The sequence below is a fragment of the Hippopotamus amphibius genome, chromosome 11, assembly GCF_030028045.1.
Source record: "Hippopotamus amphibius kiboko isolate mHipAmp2 chromosome 11, mHipAmp2.hap2, whole genome shotgun sequence".
NCBI classification, from domain to species: domain Eukaryota; kingdom Metazoa; phylum Chordata; class Mammalia; order Artiodactyla; family Hippopotamidae; genus Hippopotamus; species Hippopotamus amphibius.
Window position 1 is genome coordinate 52,961,433 of NC_080196.1, and position 20,366 is coordinate 52,981,798.

General features: G+C 38.1%; 1 protein-coding gene across 1 annotated transcript in view; it reads left to right on the forward strand.

Annotated features, from left to right (window-relative positions):
* NEK10 (NIMA related kinase 10) overlaps positions 1-20,366 on the forward strand; it is a 267,865-nt gene that overhangs the window by 177,449 nt on the left and 70,050 nt on the right. Inside the window, exon 26 of the mRNA XM_057700444.1 lies at positions 8,680-8,893. Within this exon, the coding sequence (XP_057556427.1) occupies positions 8,680-8,893 (214 nt within the window). The remainder of the gene's footprint in view (positions 1-8,679; positions 8,894-20,366) is intronic.

Genomic DNA, 20,366 nt, shown 5'->3' on the forward strand with positions numbered 1-20,366 from the left:
CAGTGTGCAGCCTGTAACAGATGTAGTTTTCATTTAAAGTTATTCAAGACTCAGTGTCTGGGTTCACATTGCAGAGTTTTATCTTTAGAAAATTTGACATAAAACCAAAATTAGTCCTGAGTTGCATGTGATTACTTATTTGATTTCCTTTGGATTTTTAGTCTTTAAAAATTAAATTTCAAAAGAACTAGGGAACAAATTCAATTTCCTGTTTTCTTAGTTTCTGTCCTTAGCATGCTTTTACATTGGGAGGATAACTTAGTAACTCTGAAGAGTTTGAGGCAGAAAATAAATATATTTTACTGCTCTGCCCAGTACCAGCATTACTATTTTTACCTTCCAGTACACTGTTAAGAGAATGTTGTCTGTTTACTTTTTAAAAAGGAAGAACATTTCCTTTTATGCATAAAATATTCCAGTTGCCTAAGTTTTCTCTGCCTGTGCTTGGTTGCATAAGCTATCTGGCACTTTGTTTCAGAGACAGTCATAATGACTAAAGAAGTTAATGCTTTCAGCTAGTTCTAGGGACAAGTGGATCTTTATATTTTTCACCCTACCTTCAACTTTTTGTTTCTTAAAGCATGAAATAAGTACAATTGAACATAGTATCCCTCTACATCTTTCAATCTGGTCTTTCAGAGCAGAGTGGGGACAAAGTGGGTAGCATGAGTGGAACATCCCAGATTTTTTTCTAGAATGTGTTTTTATGCTTATTTGATTAGAGAATCATTAAAGCATTCTGTTGCTGTTAAGAGTTTCTCTGAAATATCCAAGCAGGGAGGCATTTCAGAGCAATGAGGCTAAACTGGAACTTCTGGTAGGAGATATTCCTAGGATTCCAAAAGTCTGTACCCAAATATTTTAGGTTATGGATAGGTAAATTCTTAGATGTTAGGCTTAGTTCATTTGTTCATTTCGTTTGTTCATTCATTCATTTGCTGACTACCCATTAGGACCCAAATTCCATTTTACACGTGGGGGAGATCATGGGGAAGGAGACACAGTTCCCAGTTTCCAGTGGTGAAACAGACCATCACAATACAATAGTTACAGTAGTTTTAAGTACTTAAACATAGACAGTGCAGTGAGAACATGTTAAAGGGGGACAGTGAGTCTGTCTGAAGGTGGTCCAAGAAGTCTTCCTAATGGAGACTTAGGAAATAGTGGTAAGCACATAAGGGATGTGGTTTGGGAAAGAGTAGATACAATCAGCAAAAGCCAAATTCATGCAGAAGAAATAAAATGACCAAGAAATGGGGCATAGGAGAGCCATGGGCTGTTTGGGAAAGAACAAGTAGGAGCATTTGGTGTGTTGCTGGTGGAGGGAAGGGGTGGGAAGGCTGTGGAGGGAGGTAAGGGCTGGTTCAGGAGGGGCTTGTGTCTCATGCAAGGAGTTTTAATTTTGTCCTCTTGGGTCATGAGGGGAGACTGAGGAATTCTGAGCAGAGGAGTGATGTTATCAGTTGTGGAATATTTGCTGAGAGCAGTTTACAGTATGGATCTGAGGTAGCCAAGAGATGTGCATGCCACGTAGGAGCTTGTTTCAGTGGTCCAAGCAAGTGATGGTGACATAGGCCAGTAGCCATGGGATTAGATGGGATAATATGGATTCAGGAAATATTGAGGAGGTAGAAGCCATAGAAGGTGGTGTTGGTTGAATGAGGGAGGAGATGGAAGAGAAACAAAATTGTGGATATTCTTTTTAACTTATTGAGCACTTTACAGGGATGGCTTCATTTAATCACCATACCAGCTTGATGTGTAAGATACTATGATTATCTCATTTTACAGATTATGGTCCCAGGCTATCTGGGACTTAGAAGCTAAACCTTGTCCAAGATCAGAGTTAATAAAGGGTGAGCCAGAATTTAACCCCCAACAACCAGACCCAGAGCCTGCAGGCCTAATTATGATGCTAAACTGCATCTCCCAGGTGGTTCCTTTTCCCATGATGGCAAACACAGGAAGGGGAGTAGCTTTGGGAGAGGAGGAGACGGCTTAATGCCAGAACAGAGGCCATTCTGGATTACATTTACCATAATATATAACTGTATAATTTGTAAAACTAGCATACATTGCCTTTTTTATTTAAAAAAAAAAAAAAAGAGCTCAGCAGACAGTACCTTGAATCAGTTTAAACATCTTCAGACTAAGATTTTAGAACTTAGAATTCAGACTAAGACTAGAATATCTGCACTAATGAAAGGCTTAGATGCTGGGGTTTTTTTTATAGTCATAATCAACACTTGGTCAACTGAGCATTTTTATCAGCTTTAATTCCTTTTGCTAATTAAGTGAAAGTAGGGAACCTGATTTAATTAAAAGTGAAGTTGAACACTTAGCTACTTTTGTGATTATGAGTGAAAGCAAGAAACTTGAATACAGTACTCAAGGTAATGAAATTCTTAATAATTTTATCTTTGAATTTGTGTTCTAGAAGTGAAGTCTGATGGGACAGGGAGCATGTGTATTGGGGGCTTGGAATCTAGTGCATGTGTGGTCCCTCAGCTCCCTGGCTTAGATTCTCAGCTGTCTGGGCCTCTGCCTGGCCTCCAGCTGCATCTCCCTGTCCCTGCTCCATTACTGCTGCCCTCTATCTGGTATGGTGATTGTGTGTGTCAGCAAGGGAGGACTGTGTTCCACCATTACCCTTCTCCCCCCATAGGATGTGGATGCAGGCAAGGAGACAGTCAGGATGGAGCAGGTGCCCTGCTGCATCTGGGGTGGGGCAAAGAAGAGGCCATCCCTGACCAGGCTGGCAGCACCCTGGCTTGTTTAGTGGGTGATTCACTGGGGGCCTCTTGTGGACCTCTAATTCAGGTACCAGTTGCATCCTGCTGGCATGGGGGTTGCAATGTCTTGGGGGCCTCTTGTCTACCATCAACAGGGATGCTGGACTGTGGGAAGGGGAGGTTGACTTCTCCACTCCATGCTGGGACCTCACAATTTATTTTATATGGGACACCCCCAAAATTATGTAGTTGGACCTGTCTCCTCAATCTCTTGCCTTATTTTATAAATAACAAATGCATAGAGTGAACTTTGTTAAACAAGAATTCAGCAGATATATTTGTCTGTCATAACCATAGTGCAAGCCCACCTTCTTAGAACTTGACAACAAAGAACATAAAGATAGAGCATGAAAAGATAAAGTAATGACTTAAAATTTAAGACATATGTATTATATTCATGGTTAATAAAGTCAAGAAAGGAGAAAGAGATCAAGGTGGCAGATTGGGAGGATGCTGGGTTCACCTCCCCTCATGAACACATCCAAACTACACCTCTCACTGAAATCAACCTGGGGATGAGCAGAACAGCTCTTCTGCAACCAAGGCTATAAAGAAAGATCTACACAGAGTCTGGTAGGAAGGGAGAAGTGATCTGGTCGGGACCTGCACCCCTAGTAGGGACACAGGAGAGGAGGGGACATCACAGGCTCAGGGATCCTCCCTGGGAAGTGAGGGATTCAAGCCCCACATTGGGCACCCCAGCCCTGGGATGCAACACTGGGAAGACAAGCCCCTTGGCTACTTTGAAACCCAGTGGGGCTTACCGAAGGGCTGTAAGAAACTGGGACGCAGCTCTTAACGAGCACACAGACTTGCTTGCTCCCAGTCACAGTGTGGAGGCAGCACACTGAAAACTGCCAGGGGCTCTGGCCAGCTAGCCATGACTGCTGCATCACCCCCTGCCCAGCCCTCACCAGGCTCCCATTCTAGTCCCTCTTGCTCCAGCGCTGCTCTCCACTAAGGCAGAGGTGGCCACTCACTACAAGAGTGTGCACACTCTTGAGAGAACAGAGCGAGCTTGGACCCCAGCCCTACCTCTGACCAGGGCATAGGCAGCCATTGCCAGCCCGTGTGTCCCTGCGCACACTCGGGAGGGGGCAAATTCAGCTCAGTAGTGTGATGCCAACCCCTCTAGTCACAGCCCAGCCTCTAGCCAAGCAAACACACCAGGGATAAAGTGAAATCAGCAAAGAAACACAGTCTCAAGCCCTCAGGCCCTGGCTCTAAACCCCAAACCAAGGTTGCCATCACACCTGGGAGAAACCCAACTTCCTCAGGGTTCCTGCTCCATCCCCTGTGGCCCTGACCCCACCCTGGACAGGGTGGTGACGTCCATCCATTGAGCAGAGGAGAAGCCCCAGATTACACCTGGCTTTGGCTCTAGCCCCTCCAACTCCACCCCCACCTCCCACCAAGGTGATAGCTGCCAGCATGCACTGGGAGATGATGTGGCCTGTGCTAATGTCAGATCCATCTCTCCCACCAAAGCCACTGGGCCCACAGACTGCACAGGGACACTCCCACACAAGGATACACTTTCAAGATCAGAGTAGGTAACTGTTTCACCTAATTGTATAGAGGCAGAGAAGGTCAAACAAAATGAGAAGACAGAGGAATGGGTTTCAAAGGAAATAAGACAAAACCCTGAAAAGAAAATCTTAGTGAAACAGAGATAATGAATTTACCTGATAAAGAGTTCAAAGCAATAGTAATGAGAATGCTAACTGAACTTGGCAAAAAAAGAATAAATGAACGCAGTGAGAATTTTAACAAAGAACTAGAAAATATTAAAAAAAAAAACAGAACTGAAGAATCCAATAACAGAAATGAAAAATACAGTAGAGGGAGTTAACAGCAGATTAGGTGATACAAAAGAACATCTTAGTGATCTGCGAGATAGACTAATGGCAATCATCCAATCAGAACAGTAAAAAGAAAACAAATTTTAAAAAATGAGAATGGTTTAAGAGACCTCTAGGACAACATCATGCAAACTAACATTCACATAACAAGGGTCCCAGAAGGAGAAGAGAAAGAGAAAGTGTACAAAATGTATTTGATGAAATTATGGCTGAAAACTTCCTGATCTGAAGGAAACAGATATCCAGCTACAGGAAGCACAGAGAGTCGCAAACAAGATGAACCCAAAGAGACCCCCCCACCAAAACCTATCATAATTACAATGGCAAAAGTTAAAGAGAGGATTCTAGGGGGCTTCCCTGGCAGTGCAGTGGTTAAGAATCCACCTGGCAATGCTGTGGTCATGGGTTCAATCCCTGGGCCGGGAAGATCTCACATGCCGCAGAGCAACTAAGCCCATGCGCCACAGCTACTGAGCCTGTGCTTCAGAACCAACGAGCCACGGCTACTGAGCCCATGTGCTGCAACTACTGAAGCCTGAGTGCCTAGAACCTGTGCTTCACAACAAGAGAAGCCACTGCAATGAGAAACCTGCACACCACAACAAAGAATAGCCCCTGCTCACCACAACTAGAGAAAGCCTGTGTGCAGCAACAAAGACCCAATGCAGCCATAAATAAATAAATAAATAAATAAATAAATAAATAAATAATAAAATCAATCTTTAAGAAAAGATAAGGAGAGGATTCTAAAAGCAGCAAGAGAAAAACAAAGAGTCAGTTCCAGGGAACTTTCATAAAGGTTTCAGCTGATTTTTCTGCAGAAACATTGCAGGACAGAAGGGAGTGGTATGATATATTTAAAGTACTAGAAAAAAAAGAAAGAAACCCTACCACCTAGGATACCAGCAAGGTTATCATTAGATTTCCTGTAAAATCAGGTACAAGACAAGGTTGCCCACAGTCACCACCATTTCTATTTAACATAGTATTAGAAGTCCTAGCCACAGCAATCAGACAAGAAAAAGAAATAAAAGACATCCATATTGGAAGGGAAGATTAAAATTGTGACTACTTGCAGATGACATGGTACTATATATAGAAAACCCTCCCCCCTCCATATATAGAAAGTTCTCCACCAAAACACTATTAGAACTAATAAGTGATTCAGTAAGTTTCAGGATACAAGATTATTACATGGAAATCTGTTGCTTTTTTAAACAACATATGATAATGAAATGTCAGAAAGAGAATGCAAGAAAACAATGCCATTTATGATTGCACCAAAAAGAATAAAATACCTAGGAATTATCTCAGCCATAAAGAATGAAATCTTACCATTTTTTACAACCAAATGAATGGACTTAGAGTGTATTATGCTAATTGAAATGTCAGAGAGAGAAAGACAAATACTGTATGATATCACATATATGAATCTAAAAAGTAATATGAATGTATCTAACAAAATAAGACAGACTCACAGATACAGTGAACAAACTAGTGGTTACCAGTGGGTAGAGGGGTTGGAGGAGAGGCAAGATAGGGGAAGGGGCTTAAGAGGTACACTGCTAGGTATGAAATAGATACAAGGATGGGTACAGCACAGGGGCTATAGCCAATATTTTATAATAACTGTAAATGAAATATAATCTATAAAAATATTCAATCACTATGGTGTATACCTGTAACTAACATTGTAAATCATCTGTAATTTAAAATAAAATAAAAAATAAGTAAATGCAAAAACATAAGCTCAAGAAAGAAGAATTAGAAAAATAACAAGTTAGAGTGTTATTTTCACTTCTGTTATTAATAGTAATTGTGTATAATAATTCTTAAATCTTTCCTGGAGACATTAGTATAGTTGAAAGTTGTATTAACTTTGGGTTGCTAAATCAAATACAAGATGTGAAAATTGGATCTTTTATTCAAAGTCCAAATAAGTTAAATTTTATTGAGACATGACTTCAGTAAAATTAGAGCTTTTAAATTAAAAAAATAGACAAATATTGCAGTGAGTGCCAGCACATTTTAAATTATGCTCACCAGTGATCTTGATAATTGGTTCCACAGGCAGCTAGGATAGCTTTATACTGGGTTGACCAAATGATTTGTTCATTGTTTTGTTTTTTCATAAGATGGTTCTAGTAGCACTTAGTTGTCTTTAACTTCATTCGAAACAATTTTGTTAGATTGTTTGTGACAGCTGTCATATCAGCATGCATTTAAAAAAGATTTATCAAAATTGGTGAATTTTTGTGTAGCCATTTTAAAATTGAAGATGGAAGAAAAAAACATTTTTGGCATAGTATGCTTTATTATTTCAAGAAAGATAAAAAACACAACTGAAACTCAAAAAAAGATTTGTGTAGTGTATGGAAAAGATGCTCTGACTGATTGAACATGTCAAAAGTGGTTTGTGCAGTTTTGTGCTGGAGATTTCTCACTGGACGATGCTCTGTGGTCGGGTAGACCAGTTGAAGTTGATAGCGACCAAATCGAGACATTAATTGAAAACAATCAACGTTATACCACATGGGAGATAGCCGACACACTCAAAATATCCAAATCAAGTGTTGAAAATCTTTTGTACCAGCTTGGTTATGTGAATCGCTTTGATGTTTGGGTTCCACATAAGTTAAGCGGAGAAAACCTTTAAACATAATGAAAATGTTCTGTTTTTAAAACAAGTTGTGATGGGTGTTGAAAAGTAGATACTGTACAATAATACGGAATGGAAAAGATTATGGAATGAAATGAACCACTACCAACCACACCAAAGGCCAGTCTTCATCCAGAGAAGGTGATGTAGTGTATATGGTGGGATTGGAAGGGAGTCCTCTATTATGAGCTTCTTCTGGAAAACCAAACAATTAGTTCCAACAAGTACTGCTCCTAATTAGATCAACTGAAAGCAGCACTCAATGAAAAGTGTCCAAAATTAGTCAACAGAAAATGCATAATCTTCCATCAGGTTAACACAGGACCACATGTCTCTTTGATGACCAGGCAAAAACTGTTACAGCTTGGCTGGGAAGTTCGGATTCATCTGCCATATTCACCAGACATTGCACGTTGGGATTTCCATTTATTTTAGTGTTTACAAAATTCTCTTAATAGAAAAAATTTGCATTCCCTGGAAGACTGTAAAAGGTACCTGGAAGAGTTCTTTGCTCAAAAAGATAAAAAGTTTTGGGAAGGTGGAATTATGAAGTTGCCTGAAAAATGGCAGAAGATAGTGGAACGAAAAGGTGAATACCTTCGTTTTTCAATAAAGTTCTTGGTGAAAATGAAAAATGTGTCTTTTATTTTTACTTAAAAACTGAAGGCCAACCCAATATTAGTGTTTAGCTGTGACTGGAACACTGCTCCCTTTAGCAGGCTGATTGATGTTTCCTACCTCCAAAATCCAAGAAATTTTTTAGCATGTAATGTGTCAAAGTATCTACTATTAAAAATTATGATGCATACCTTAAACCTCTAAGTAACTGGGTCGAGTTTTATTTTTTTGACAGCAGTGCTTTGTAAGACACTCACTAATCAAGTTGTTGACATCGTCCCTGTATAGCTGGAAAAGGCCAGTAAGTTTTGACCCCCCACAGAATCCTTCCTTCCTTTTGGTGCATCAGGTGTAATCATCAGGGCCTGTATTACTGAGATCCCTCTTTGTTTAACTGGCCAGTGAGTTGGAGTGGTTTTAGAAAATAACCACTTATACAGGAGATGCAGACCCCACCTGCCCATCCTGCCCATCCTGAGACTGGGAGCAGCTTGCTGAGCAGCCTGTAATCCTTGCCCACTAGCCCAGCTACAAAGAGAACAGTGTTGCTCTCTCTCCTCCCCAAACTTTCCAAATGTCATTTGAGAAGTCTTGGATTCAAAACTATGCTTGATGTCAATCTTTCCCAGGTTCCCTTGGGTGCTAACACCATGGGGGACACACTGCAGAATTTAACCTTGGCCCTTCACACCTCATGGCCTTGCCCCAACTTTGACCAGAGGGCTGTAATTAGCTTATCTTCCCTTAGCTGCCTCACTCCTGATGCAGAAGTCCGCCCAGATATTGTAGAAGTCAGCTCCATGATATCGGATGTCATGATGAAGTATGTAGACAATTTATCCACATCCCAGCTGGCCTTGGAGAAGAAGCTGGAACGGGAACGGAGGCGCACACAGAGGTATTTTATGGAAGCCAACCGGAATGCAGTCACACATCAGCGTGAGCCAGCTCTGTTGTCTCAAGTAAGTGGGAATCTTTCGTCTCTTCAGGATGCAGTCTGATGGGCTGTCTGAGGCTATTCATGCTTGTCTTAAGGAAAATTCATTTAAGTTAGGAAAATAATTAAAATTAATAAGTCAATATAATTGATGTTCCAAAGAACTAACCCATAATTTGTTGTATGTTACAAAACCAGAGGTAGCAAAAAGATCTCTTACAAATTCTTTGTTTATAATATGATCTTTGTATAAATAGCAGTGACTGCTTATATTTAATTTCTTCAGCAATCTGGAAATATGCATGAAAATATAGTATGTCAGTTTAGAGAAGGAAATAATATTTGCCTTAAAATGTTATTTTACTCGTCTGTGTAATTGATTTCATTACTGTTGTGGTGTTAATAGTTTTGCCATGGTACAAATAAGAATATGTGCTTGTATTTTCTTGACAGTAACCTTTAAATTATTTTGATATTTAAGCTTATTTCTGAGTATAGTTGAAAAAGGGATGCCAAAGCCACAAATTTCCACAAATGCATGTGTTGGTGCCTGTGATGCCCTTACTGCTATTTTTCTCTCTGCCTTTATTGTCTCATGACCCATGACTTATCCTTCACTCACATTCTGGGTTCCCTGAAAGTGGGGATTTAGTAAGGTGCCCTTCAGCCCATAAATGTTCTTTTCTAATCCTCCTGGGGATGTGCCTAGCACAGTAAGGTCATACAGCCCAGCCTTGATCAGGATACCTGGTCGTTAAATTCCTTTCTGGGATCCTAAAGACCAGCTCTGCCTCAGCTGGGAAAATTATATATGAAGTTCGTCTCCAAGAAGATCCAGTTTTGACTTCTTGAATAACAGCATTTCCAGCAAACCTTTTTTATTTTTTAAGAAGGAAAGCAATACTATTTGGTGGGTTTACCTTGCCATACTTGGAACCACCAAAATTATATTGAATCTTTAATTCAATATAATTTTGGTGGTTTTTTAAAATTTTTATTTTATTTTTTATTTTTTAAGTTTTTATAATCATGCCTTTTATTCACTTTCATGCTCTTTTTAAATTGAGGTATAGTTGATTTACAATATCATATTACTTTCAGGTGTGTATAACATAATGGTTCAAAATTTTTCCAATTATACTCCATTTAAAGTTATTGTAAAATATTGGCTGTATTTCCAGTGCTGTACATAGCATCTTTGTGTCTTATTTATTTTATAACTAGTCGTTTGTATCTCCTAATTCCCTACCCTTTTCTTACCCCTCCTCCTTCCATCTCCCTTCTGGAAACCACTATATTGTTTGTTCTCTATATCTGTGAGTCTGTTTTATTATATTCACTTGTTTATTTTTTTGATTCCACATGCAAATGATATCATACAGTATTTGTTTTCCTCTGTCTGACTTATTTCACTAAGCATAATACGCTCCACCATTTGGTTGCAAACTACAAAATTTTGTTCTTTTTTATGGCTGAGTAGTATTCTATTATGTATACCACATCTTCTTTACAGTGTTCTGCTTATGTTTTATTCTAGGAGTTTTATCAATTCCAGTCTTACATTTAGGTCTTTAATCCATTTTGAGGTTATTTTTCTATATGCTGTGAGACAATGTTTTAATTTCATTCTTTTACATGTAGCTGTCCAGTATTCCCAGCACCACTTATTGAAGAGACTGTCTTTTTCCCATTATATAGTCTTGCCTCCTTTGTCATAGATTAATAGACCAGAAGTGCATGGGTTTATTCCATGCTCTCTATTCTGACTCACTGATCTATGTATCCATTTTTGTGCCAGTACCATACTGTATTGATGACTGTAGCTTTGTAATATAGTCTGAAAGGAGCATGACACCTCCAGCTCTGGGGTTTTTCTCTAGATTGTTTTGGCTATTTGAGATCTTTTGTGTTTCTAAACATACTTTAGAATTTTTTCTATACCTCTATGAAAAATGTCACTGGTGTTTTGATAGGGATTGAATTGCATCTGTACACTGCCTTAGGTAGTATAATCATTTTTACAGTGTTAATTCTTCCAATCCATGGACACAGTATATCTTGTCATCTTTTTTGTCTTTTTCAAATTTTTTTTTATATCAGTGTCTTAGAGTTTTCTAATACAGGTCTTTGACCTCCTTAATTAGATTTATTCCTAGGTATTTATTCTTTTTGATAGATGGTAAATGGGATTGTTTTCTTCACTTCTCTTTCTGATAGTTTGTTCTTAATGTATAGAAATGTAGCATATTTCTGTACATTGATTTTTTATCCTGAAACTTTATTGAATTCATCGATGAGTTATAGTAGCTTTCTGGTGCTGCCTTTAAGATTTTCTGTCTTTAGTGCCATGTCATCTGCAAATAGTGACATTTTACTTCTTCCTTTTCAATTTGGATTCCTTTTGCTTCTTTTATGGCTAGGATTTCCAATATTATATTGAATAAAAGGGGCAAGATTGGGCATCCTTGTCTTGTCCCTGATCTTAGAGAAAATGCTTTTAGCTTGTCACTGTTTAGTAGGATATTGGCTGTGGTTTTATCATATATGGCCTTTATTATGATGAGATATGTTCTCTCTATACCCACTTTGTGAAGAGTTTTTTTTTAAAATCATAAATATATGTTAAATTTTGTCAAAAGCTTTTTCTGCATTGATTAAGATGATCATATGATTTTTATTCTTCAATTTATTTTTTAAAAGTTGATTTACAATATTGTGATAATTTCTGGTGTACAGCAGGGTGATTCAGTTTTTGTATATATATGTTAATCTTTATCAGACTCTATCCTATTATAGAGTATTACAAGGTATTGAATATAGTTCCTGTGCTACACAGTAGGTCCAGGTTGTTTTTCTGTTTTATATATAGCAGTATGTATCTGTTAATCTGAAATTCCTAATTTATCCTTCTCCCTTTCCCCTTTGGTAACCATTAAGTTTGTTTTCTGTGTCTGTGAGTCTGTTTCTGTTTTGTAAATAATTTCACTTCTGTTATTTTTTTGGATTCCACATATAAGTGATATTGTGATATTTGTCTTTCTCTGACTTCACTTAGTATGATAATGTCTTGGTTCATTCATGTTGTTGCAAATTGCATTATTTTATTCTTTTTTATGTCTGAGTAATATTTCATTGGATATATTGCCATATCTTCTTTATCATTTCATCTGTTGATGGACACTTAGGTTGCTTCCATGTCTTAACTATTGTAAATAGCACTGCTATGAACATTGGATTGCATGTATCTTTTCAAATTAGAGTTTCCTTTGGATATATGCCCAGGAGTGGGATTGCTGGATCATATGGCAACTCTATTTTTAGTGTTTTGAGGAACCTCCATACTGTTCTCTATAGTAGTTGCACAAATTCACATTGCCACCAATAATGTAGGAGGGTTCCCTTTTTTCCACACCCTCTCCAGTACTTATTATTTATATACTTTTTGATGACGGCCATTCTGACTGGTGTGAAGTGATATCTCATTGTAGTTTTTTTTTTAAGCTCTTTATTGGAGTATAATTGCTTTACACTGTTGGGCCAGTTTTTGCTGTAAAACAAAGTGAATCAGCTGTATTTATACATATATCCCTCATCGTAGTTTTGATTTACATTTCTCTAATAATTAGCATTATTGAGCATCTTTTCATGTACCTTTTGGCCATTGCTTTTGGAGAAATATCTTTTTTGAAGAAATATCAATTTAGGTCTTCTGCCTATTTTTTGATTGGGTTGTATGTTTTTTGGATATCGAGCTATATGAGCTATTTGTGTATTTTGGAGATTATTCCCTTGTTGGTCATCATTTGCAAATATTTTCTCCCAGCCTGTAGCTTGTCTTTTTGTTTTATTTCCTTTGAATAGGTCCAATTTGTTTATTTCTGCTTTTATTTCTTTTGCCTTAGGAGAAAGATCCAAAAAAATATGGCTACAATTTATGTCAGTGTTCTGCATATGTCATCTTCTAGGAGTTTTATGGTGTCATGTCTCATAATTAAGTCTTTAAGCCATTTGAGTTTATTTTTGTGTATGGTTTGAGGGTGTGTTCTAAGTTCATTTATTTACATGCAGTATTCAGCTTTCCCAATACTGCTTCCTGAAGAGACTGTCTTTTCTCAATTGTATTTTCTTGCCTCCTTTGTCAAAGATTAATTGACCATAGATGTGTGGGTTTATTTTTGAGCTCTCTCTTCTATTCCATTGATCTATATGTCTTTTTTTGTGCCAATACCATGTTGTTTTGATTGCTATAGCTTTGTAGTATTGTCTGGAGTCTGGGAGGGTTATGCTTCTAGCTCTCTTCTTTTCTCCTCAGAATTACTTTGGCAATTCTTTTTCTTTTTTCCTTAGTGGAATTTTATTTATTATTTTTTTTGAGGTACGCGAAGTTCAATCATCTGTATTTATACACATATTCCCGTATACCTTCCCTCCATCGACTCCCCCCTCCCCTCCCCATTCCAGTCCTCTAAGGCAGCATCCATCCTCGAGTTGAACTCCCTTTGTTATACAGCAACTTCCCACTGGCTATCTATTTTACAGTTGGTAGTATATATATGTCTATGCTACTCTCTCACTTTGTCTCAGCTTCCCCTTCACCCCCCACACCCCTAAACCTTGAGTTCTCCAGTCCGTTCTCTGCATCTGTGTCCTTGTTCTTGTCTTCTCACTGAGTTCATCAGTACCATTTTTAGGTTCTGTATATATGAGTTAGCATACAATATTTGTCTTTCTCTTTCTGACTTACTTCACTCTGTATTACAGACTGTAGGTCTATCCACCTCATCACATATAGATCCATCTCATTCCTTTTTATAGCTGAGTAATATTTCATTGTATATATATGCCACATTTTCTTTATCCATTCATTTGTCGATGGGCATTTAGGTTGATTCCATGTCCTGGCTATTGTAAATAGTGCTGCAATAAACATTATGGAACATGTTTCTTTTCAGATTATGGTTTTCTTTGGGTATATGCCCAGTAGTGGGATGACTGGGTCATATGGTAGTTCTATTTTTAGTTTTTTAAGGAACCTCCAAACTGTTTTCCATAGTGGCTGTACCAGCTTACATTCCCACCAACAGTGCAGGAGAGTTCCCTTTTCTCCACACCCTCTCCAACGTTTATTGTTTCTAGATGTTTTGATGATGGCCATTCTGATTGGTGTGAGGTGATAACTCATTGTGGCTTTGACTTGCATTTCTCTAATGATTAGCGATGTAGAGCATCTTTTCATGTGTTTGTTGGCCATCTGTATGTCTTCTTTGGAGAACTGTCTATTTAGGTCTTCTGCCCATTTTTGGATTGGGTTATTTGCTTTTTTGGTATGAAGCTGCATGAGCTGCTTGTATATTTTGGAGAGTAATCCTTTGTCCATTGTTTCCTTGGAAACTACTTTTTCCCATTCTGAGGGTTGCCTTCTAGTCTTGTTTATGGTTTCTTTCTCTGTGCAAAGACGTTTTACACAGGAATCTTCATGAGGAGTTTTGTTTCATGAGGTCCCATTTGTTTATTCTTGATTTTATTTCCATGATTCTAGGAGGTAGGTCAAAAAGGATCTTGCTTCGATGTATGTCATAGAGTGTTCTGCCTATGTTTTCCTCTAGGATTTTTGTAGTGTCTGGCCTTACATTTAGGTCTTTAATCCATTTTGAGTTTATTTTTGTGTATGGTGTTAGGAAGGGTTCTAATTTCATTCTTTGACATGTAGCTGTCCAATGTTGCCAGCACCACTTATTGAAGAGGCTGTCTTTTTTCCATAGCATATTTGTGCCTCCTTTGTCAAAGATCAGGTGCCCACATGTGTTTGGGCTTACCTCTGAGTTCTCTATTCTATTCCATTGATCTTCCTTTCTATTTTTGTGCCGGTACCATACTCTCTTGATCACTATGGCCTTGTAGTATAATTGGAAGTCAGGAAGCCTGATTCCACCAACTCCATTTTTCCTTCTCAAGATTGCTTTAGCTATTTGGGGTCTTCTGCTTTTCGATACAAATTGTAAGATTTCTTGTTCTAGTCCTATGAAAACTGCCATTGGGAATTTGATGGGGATTGCATTGAATCTGTAAATTGCTTTGGGTAGTACAGTCATTTTCACGATGTTGATTCTTCCAATCCAGGAACATGGCATGTCCCTCCATCTGTTTCTGTCATCTTTGATTTCTTTCATGAATGTTTTAAAATTTTCTGCATACAGATCTTTTGCCTCCTTAAGCAGGTTTATTCCTAGGTATATTATTCTTTTTGTTGCAATGGTAAATGGGAGAGTTTTCTTAATTTCTCTTTCTGCTCTTCCATTGTTAGTGTATAGGAATGCAAGAGATTTCTGTGCATTAATTTTGTATCCTGCTACTTTACTAAACTCATCAATGAGTGCTAGCAGTTTTCTGGTAGAGTCTTTAGGGTTTTCTATGTATAACATCATGTCATCTGCAAAGAGTGACAATTTTACTTCTTCTTTTCCAATTTGGATTCCTTTTATTTCATTTTCTTCTCTGATTGCTCTGGCTAAAACTTCCAAAACTATGTTGAATAATAATGGTGAGAGTGGACACCCTTGTCTTGTTCCTGTTCTAAGAGGGAATTCTTTCAGTTTTTCACCATTTAGAACAATGTTGGCTTTTGGTTTCTCATAAATGGCTTTTATTATGTTGAAGTAATTTCTTTCTATGTCCATTTTCTGGAGAGTTTTTATCGTAAATGGATGTTGAATTTTGTCAAAAGCTTTTTCTGTGTCTATTGAGATGATCATACGGTTTTTATCCTTCAATTTGTTGATATGATGTATCACATTGATTGATTTGCATATATTGAAGAATTTTTGCATCCCGGGGATAAACCCCACTTGATCATAGTGTATGATCTTTTTAATGTGCTGCTGGATTCTGTTAGCTAGTATTTTGTTGAGGATTTTTGCATCTATATTCATCAGTGATATTGGCCTGTAATTTTCTTTTTTCTGACATCTTTGCCTGGTTTTGGTATCAAGGTGATGGTGGCCTCATGGAATGAGTTTGGGAGTGTTTCTCCTTCTGCTATATTGTGGAAGAGTTTGAGAAGGATAGGTGTTAGCTCTTCTCTTCATGTTTGATAGAATTCGCCTGTGAATCCATCTGGCCCAGGGCTTTTGTTTTTTTGGAGATTTTTAATCACTGCCTCAATTTCCGTATTTGTGACTGGTCTGTTCATGGTTTCTATTTCTTCCTGGTTCAGTCTTGGAAGATTGTATTTTTCTAAGAATGTATCCATTTCTTCCAGGTTATCCAATTTATTGGCATATAGTTGCTTGTAGTAGTGTCTCATGATCTTTTGTATTTCTGTGGTGTCTGTTATTACTTCTCCTTTTTCATTTCTAATTCTGTTGATTTGCATCTTCTCCCTTTTTTTTTCTTGATGAGTCTGGCTAATGGCTTATCAATTTTGTTAATCTTCTCAAAGAACCAGCTTTTAGTTTTATTAATTTTTGCTATTGCTTCCTTCCTTTCTTTTTCACTTATTTCTGCTCCGATCTTTATGATTTCTTTCCTTCTGCTCACTTTGGGGTTTCTTTGTTCTTCTTTTTCTAATTGTTTTAGGTGTAAGATTAGGTTGTTTATTCAATAATTTTCTTGTTTTTTAAGGTAGGATTGTATTGCTATAAACTTCCCTCTTAGAACTGCTTTCGCTGCATCCCATAGGTTTTGGTTTGTTGGGTTTTTATTGTTGTTTGTTTCTAGATGTTTTTTAATTTCCTCTTTGATATCTTTAATGATATCTTGGTTGTTTAATAGTGAATTGTTTAGCCTCCATGTGTTTGTATTTTTTGCAGTTTTTTCCTGTAGTTGATATCTAGTCTCATGCTGTTGTGGTCTGAGAAGATGCTTAATATGATTTCAGTTTTCTTGAATTTGCCAAGGATTGATTTGTGACCCAAGAGGTGATCTATGCTGAAAAATGTTCCGTGTGCACTTGAGAAGAAAGTGTAGTCTGTTGTTTTTGGATGGAATGTCCTATAAGTATCAATTAAGTCGAGATGGTCTAACGTGTCATTTGAAGCTTGTGTGTCTTTATTTATTTTCTGTTTGGATGATCTGTCCATTGATGTAAGTGAGGTGTTCAAGTCTCCCACTATTATTGTGTTCCTGTAGATTTCCCCTTTTATGGCTGTTAGCATTTGCCTTATGTATTGAGGTGCTCCTATATTGGGGGCATAGATATTTACCATTGTGATATGTTCTTCTTGAATGGATCCCTTGATCATTATGTACTTGCCTTCCTTGTCTCTTGTAATATTCTTTACTTTAAAGTGTAATTTGTCTGCTGTGAGTATTGCTACTCCAGCTTTCTTTTGACTTCCATTTGCATGAAATATCTTTTTCCATCCTTTTGCTTTCAGTCTATATGTGTCCCTTGGTCTGAAGTGGGTTTCTTGTAGGCAGCATATAGAAGGGTCTTATTTTGTATCCATTCAGCCACTCTGTGTCCTTTGGTTGGAGCATTTAATCCATTTACATTTAAGGTGATTTTTGACAAGTGTGTTCCAATTACCATTTTCTTAATTGTTTTGGGTTTGTATTTGTAGGTGTTTTCCTTTTCTTGTGTGTCCTACTTAGAGAAGTTCCTTTAGCACTTGTTGTAAGACTGGTTTGATGGTGCTGAATTCTCTTAACTTTTGCTTGTCTGGAAAGCTTTTGATTTCTCCATTGAATCTGAATGAGATTCTTGCTGGGTAGAGTAGTCTTAGCTGTAGGTTTCTCTCTTTCAAGACTTTCAGTATATCCTGCCATTCCCTCCTGGCCTGCAGAGTTTCTGTAGAAAGGTCAGCCGTTATCCTTATGAGTTTTCCCTTATATGTTATTTGTTGCTTTTCTCTTGCTGCTTTTAACATTTTTTGTGTGTGTTTAATTGTCATTAGTTTGATTAATATGTGCCTTGGTGTATTTCTCCTTTGGTTTATTCTGTATGGGACTCTCTGTGCTTCTTGGACTTGCTTAATTATTTCTTTTCCCATGTTGGGGAAGTTTTTCACTATAACCTCTTCAAATATTTTCTCAGACCCTTTCTTTTTTTCTTCTTCTTCTGGCATGCCTATAATGCGAATGTTGCTATGCTTAATGTTATCACTGAGGTCTCTGAGACTGTCTTCTATTCTTTTTATTCTTTTTTCGTTTTCCTGCTCTGTGGCAGTTATTTCCCCCATTCTATCTTCCAACTCACTTATTTGTTCTTCTGCCTCAGTCATTCTGCTGGTTATACCATCTAGAGTATTTTTAATTTCAGTTATTTTGTTATCCATTGCTGTTTGTTTTTCTGAGTTCTTATGAACTGTTTCTTGTACTTTCTCTATTTTGTTATCGAGATTTTGTATCATTTTTACTATTATTACTCTGAATTCTTTTTCAGGCATTTTTCCTGTTTCCTCCTCATTTATTTGGTCTTGTGGGGTTTTTTCCTGCTGCTTTGCCTGCATGGTGTTTCTTTGTTTCCTCATGGTAGTCCAGACTTCTGGGCTTGCTTATCCTGGCGATAGAGGGGTTTATAGAAGACTGTCCAAGCCCCAGACTAATGTCCGAGTGTTGGGTTAAACAAATATTAAGTCTAGGAAACACATACATGTATGAGACACACAATTACTGAGTCCATTAGGACATAAGGCTCTGGAGAGACCTGACAGAAGAACCCCAGTATGTTATCAGATATTCAAAGAGAAAACCAACAGAAATTGAAAACCAAAACAGAAACAAAAGCAAGAACAAACAAAGAAATAACACCTTACACATACAAACTCTAATCCAGGGAGATATCGTAAGCTAGGATCAAATATAAAAAAGAGCTAGAGTACCACCAGACAGAATGGAGATTCTCAGAATGAAATTAGACAATTGTACTAAGAACTAAGATAAAGACAAAAACCTAATATTAAATACCAACGTGGTGTGTCATCTGGAGAATAGAGCAAGGAGTCTGAGCAGATCGATAGTGTTGCTTATAAATATGTTAAGATAAAATAAACTAAAAATGGATGGGAGACACGGGAACAGAAGAGCGTAGTGTGACTGGAAATATGCAAGTAAAAAGAAAGGAATAGAAATGTATAAAAGAAATGAAAGGAAGGTATGAGAGATATATTGTGCATACCAGCAAAAACTTAGCTAGAAATAGAAGTATACAAAAAAGTCAAAAAAATAAGAATAGAATAAAAATAGAATTAGAAAAATATGTTATAAAACTTGTAGATCCCTTAGGACTGAAATCGTAATTAATAAAGGAAAAAAAAGAAGAAAGAGAGAGAAAAAAAATCCAGAACTGATCCCAGAATGGACCAGTTCAATAGAATTGTTGCTAATATTTCTGTTTTCTTAGAATCTCAGCTGTAAGTGTCCTTCTACTCACCTTGGGTTTTTTGTATTATTCTGTGACTAGCAGAGCTTCCTTTATTGTTCGTCTGTAAGTGTTGGTGTGTGGGGAAGGAAGAGGGTACAATAGTGCCTCCTTCCCCTGGGAGTGAGTGAGCAGTGGCACACTGTTGTTTCAGTTGGGTTTGGAGTTTCCTGTTGCAGAGGGACGCAGGTGGCTCAGGTGTAAACAGAAAGTCTCAGAATTGGGCCTCTCTTGGGATTTGTTTTGTATATTTTTTTCTTTTCTCAGCAGCCTCCCTGCTGCTGGCATTCCAAGGGGTTTTAATCTAGCCCTGCCCAAGGGCCTGAGTGTACTTGTTATCCCTGAGCACCTTAGGTGGCCCACAGGGCGTCTTTCCACTGCCTGCTGCAGGCGCTGAAAGAGAGAGAGAGAGGCTATGCTCACAGCTCCTCCCCACCCCACTCCTGAACCTGCAGCATCCAGCTGCCATCATGGCCAGACAGCTCTCAGGCACAGGCACTCCTCGCCACAGACTTCTTCCCTCCTGTCCTCTCGGTCCATCAACTTACTGGCCACAATTTTTCTCACCCTGAACCAGCTCTCCTGCTCCCACACTCCTGCTCCCGGACCCTCTGTTCAGCTGTGAATCGACATCTCAGTCTGGGAATGCTGAGCTGTGGCGCGGACCCTCCGTGTGTTTCTCACTCCCTCCCATCTGCCACAGCTCAGCTGCTTCACCCTCTTTGAGCCATTGTAGATGCCTCCCTACCAGTTTTGTCGGGATCCTTGTGGTCCTTTCTGGTGTCCGAGGTCGTCTGCTGGTGTTCAGTTGGTTTTCTGTGGGAATTATTGCTTCTTTTGCTGCATTCCCAATGCATCTGTGGAGAGGGATGCATTCCACGTCCCTCTACTTCGCCACCATCTTTTCTCCCCCCTACTTTGTCAATTCTGAGTCTTTTTGTGCTTCCATATAAATTTTAGGGTTATTTGTTCTAGTTCTTTGAAAATTGTCATGGGTAGTTTGATAGCGATCGTATTAAATGTGTACATTGCTTTGGGTCGTATGGCCATTTTTACAACATTAATTCTTTCAATCCAAGATTGTGGGATATTTGTCCATTTCTTTGAATCATCTTCACTTTCCTTTATCAATATTTTA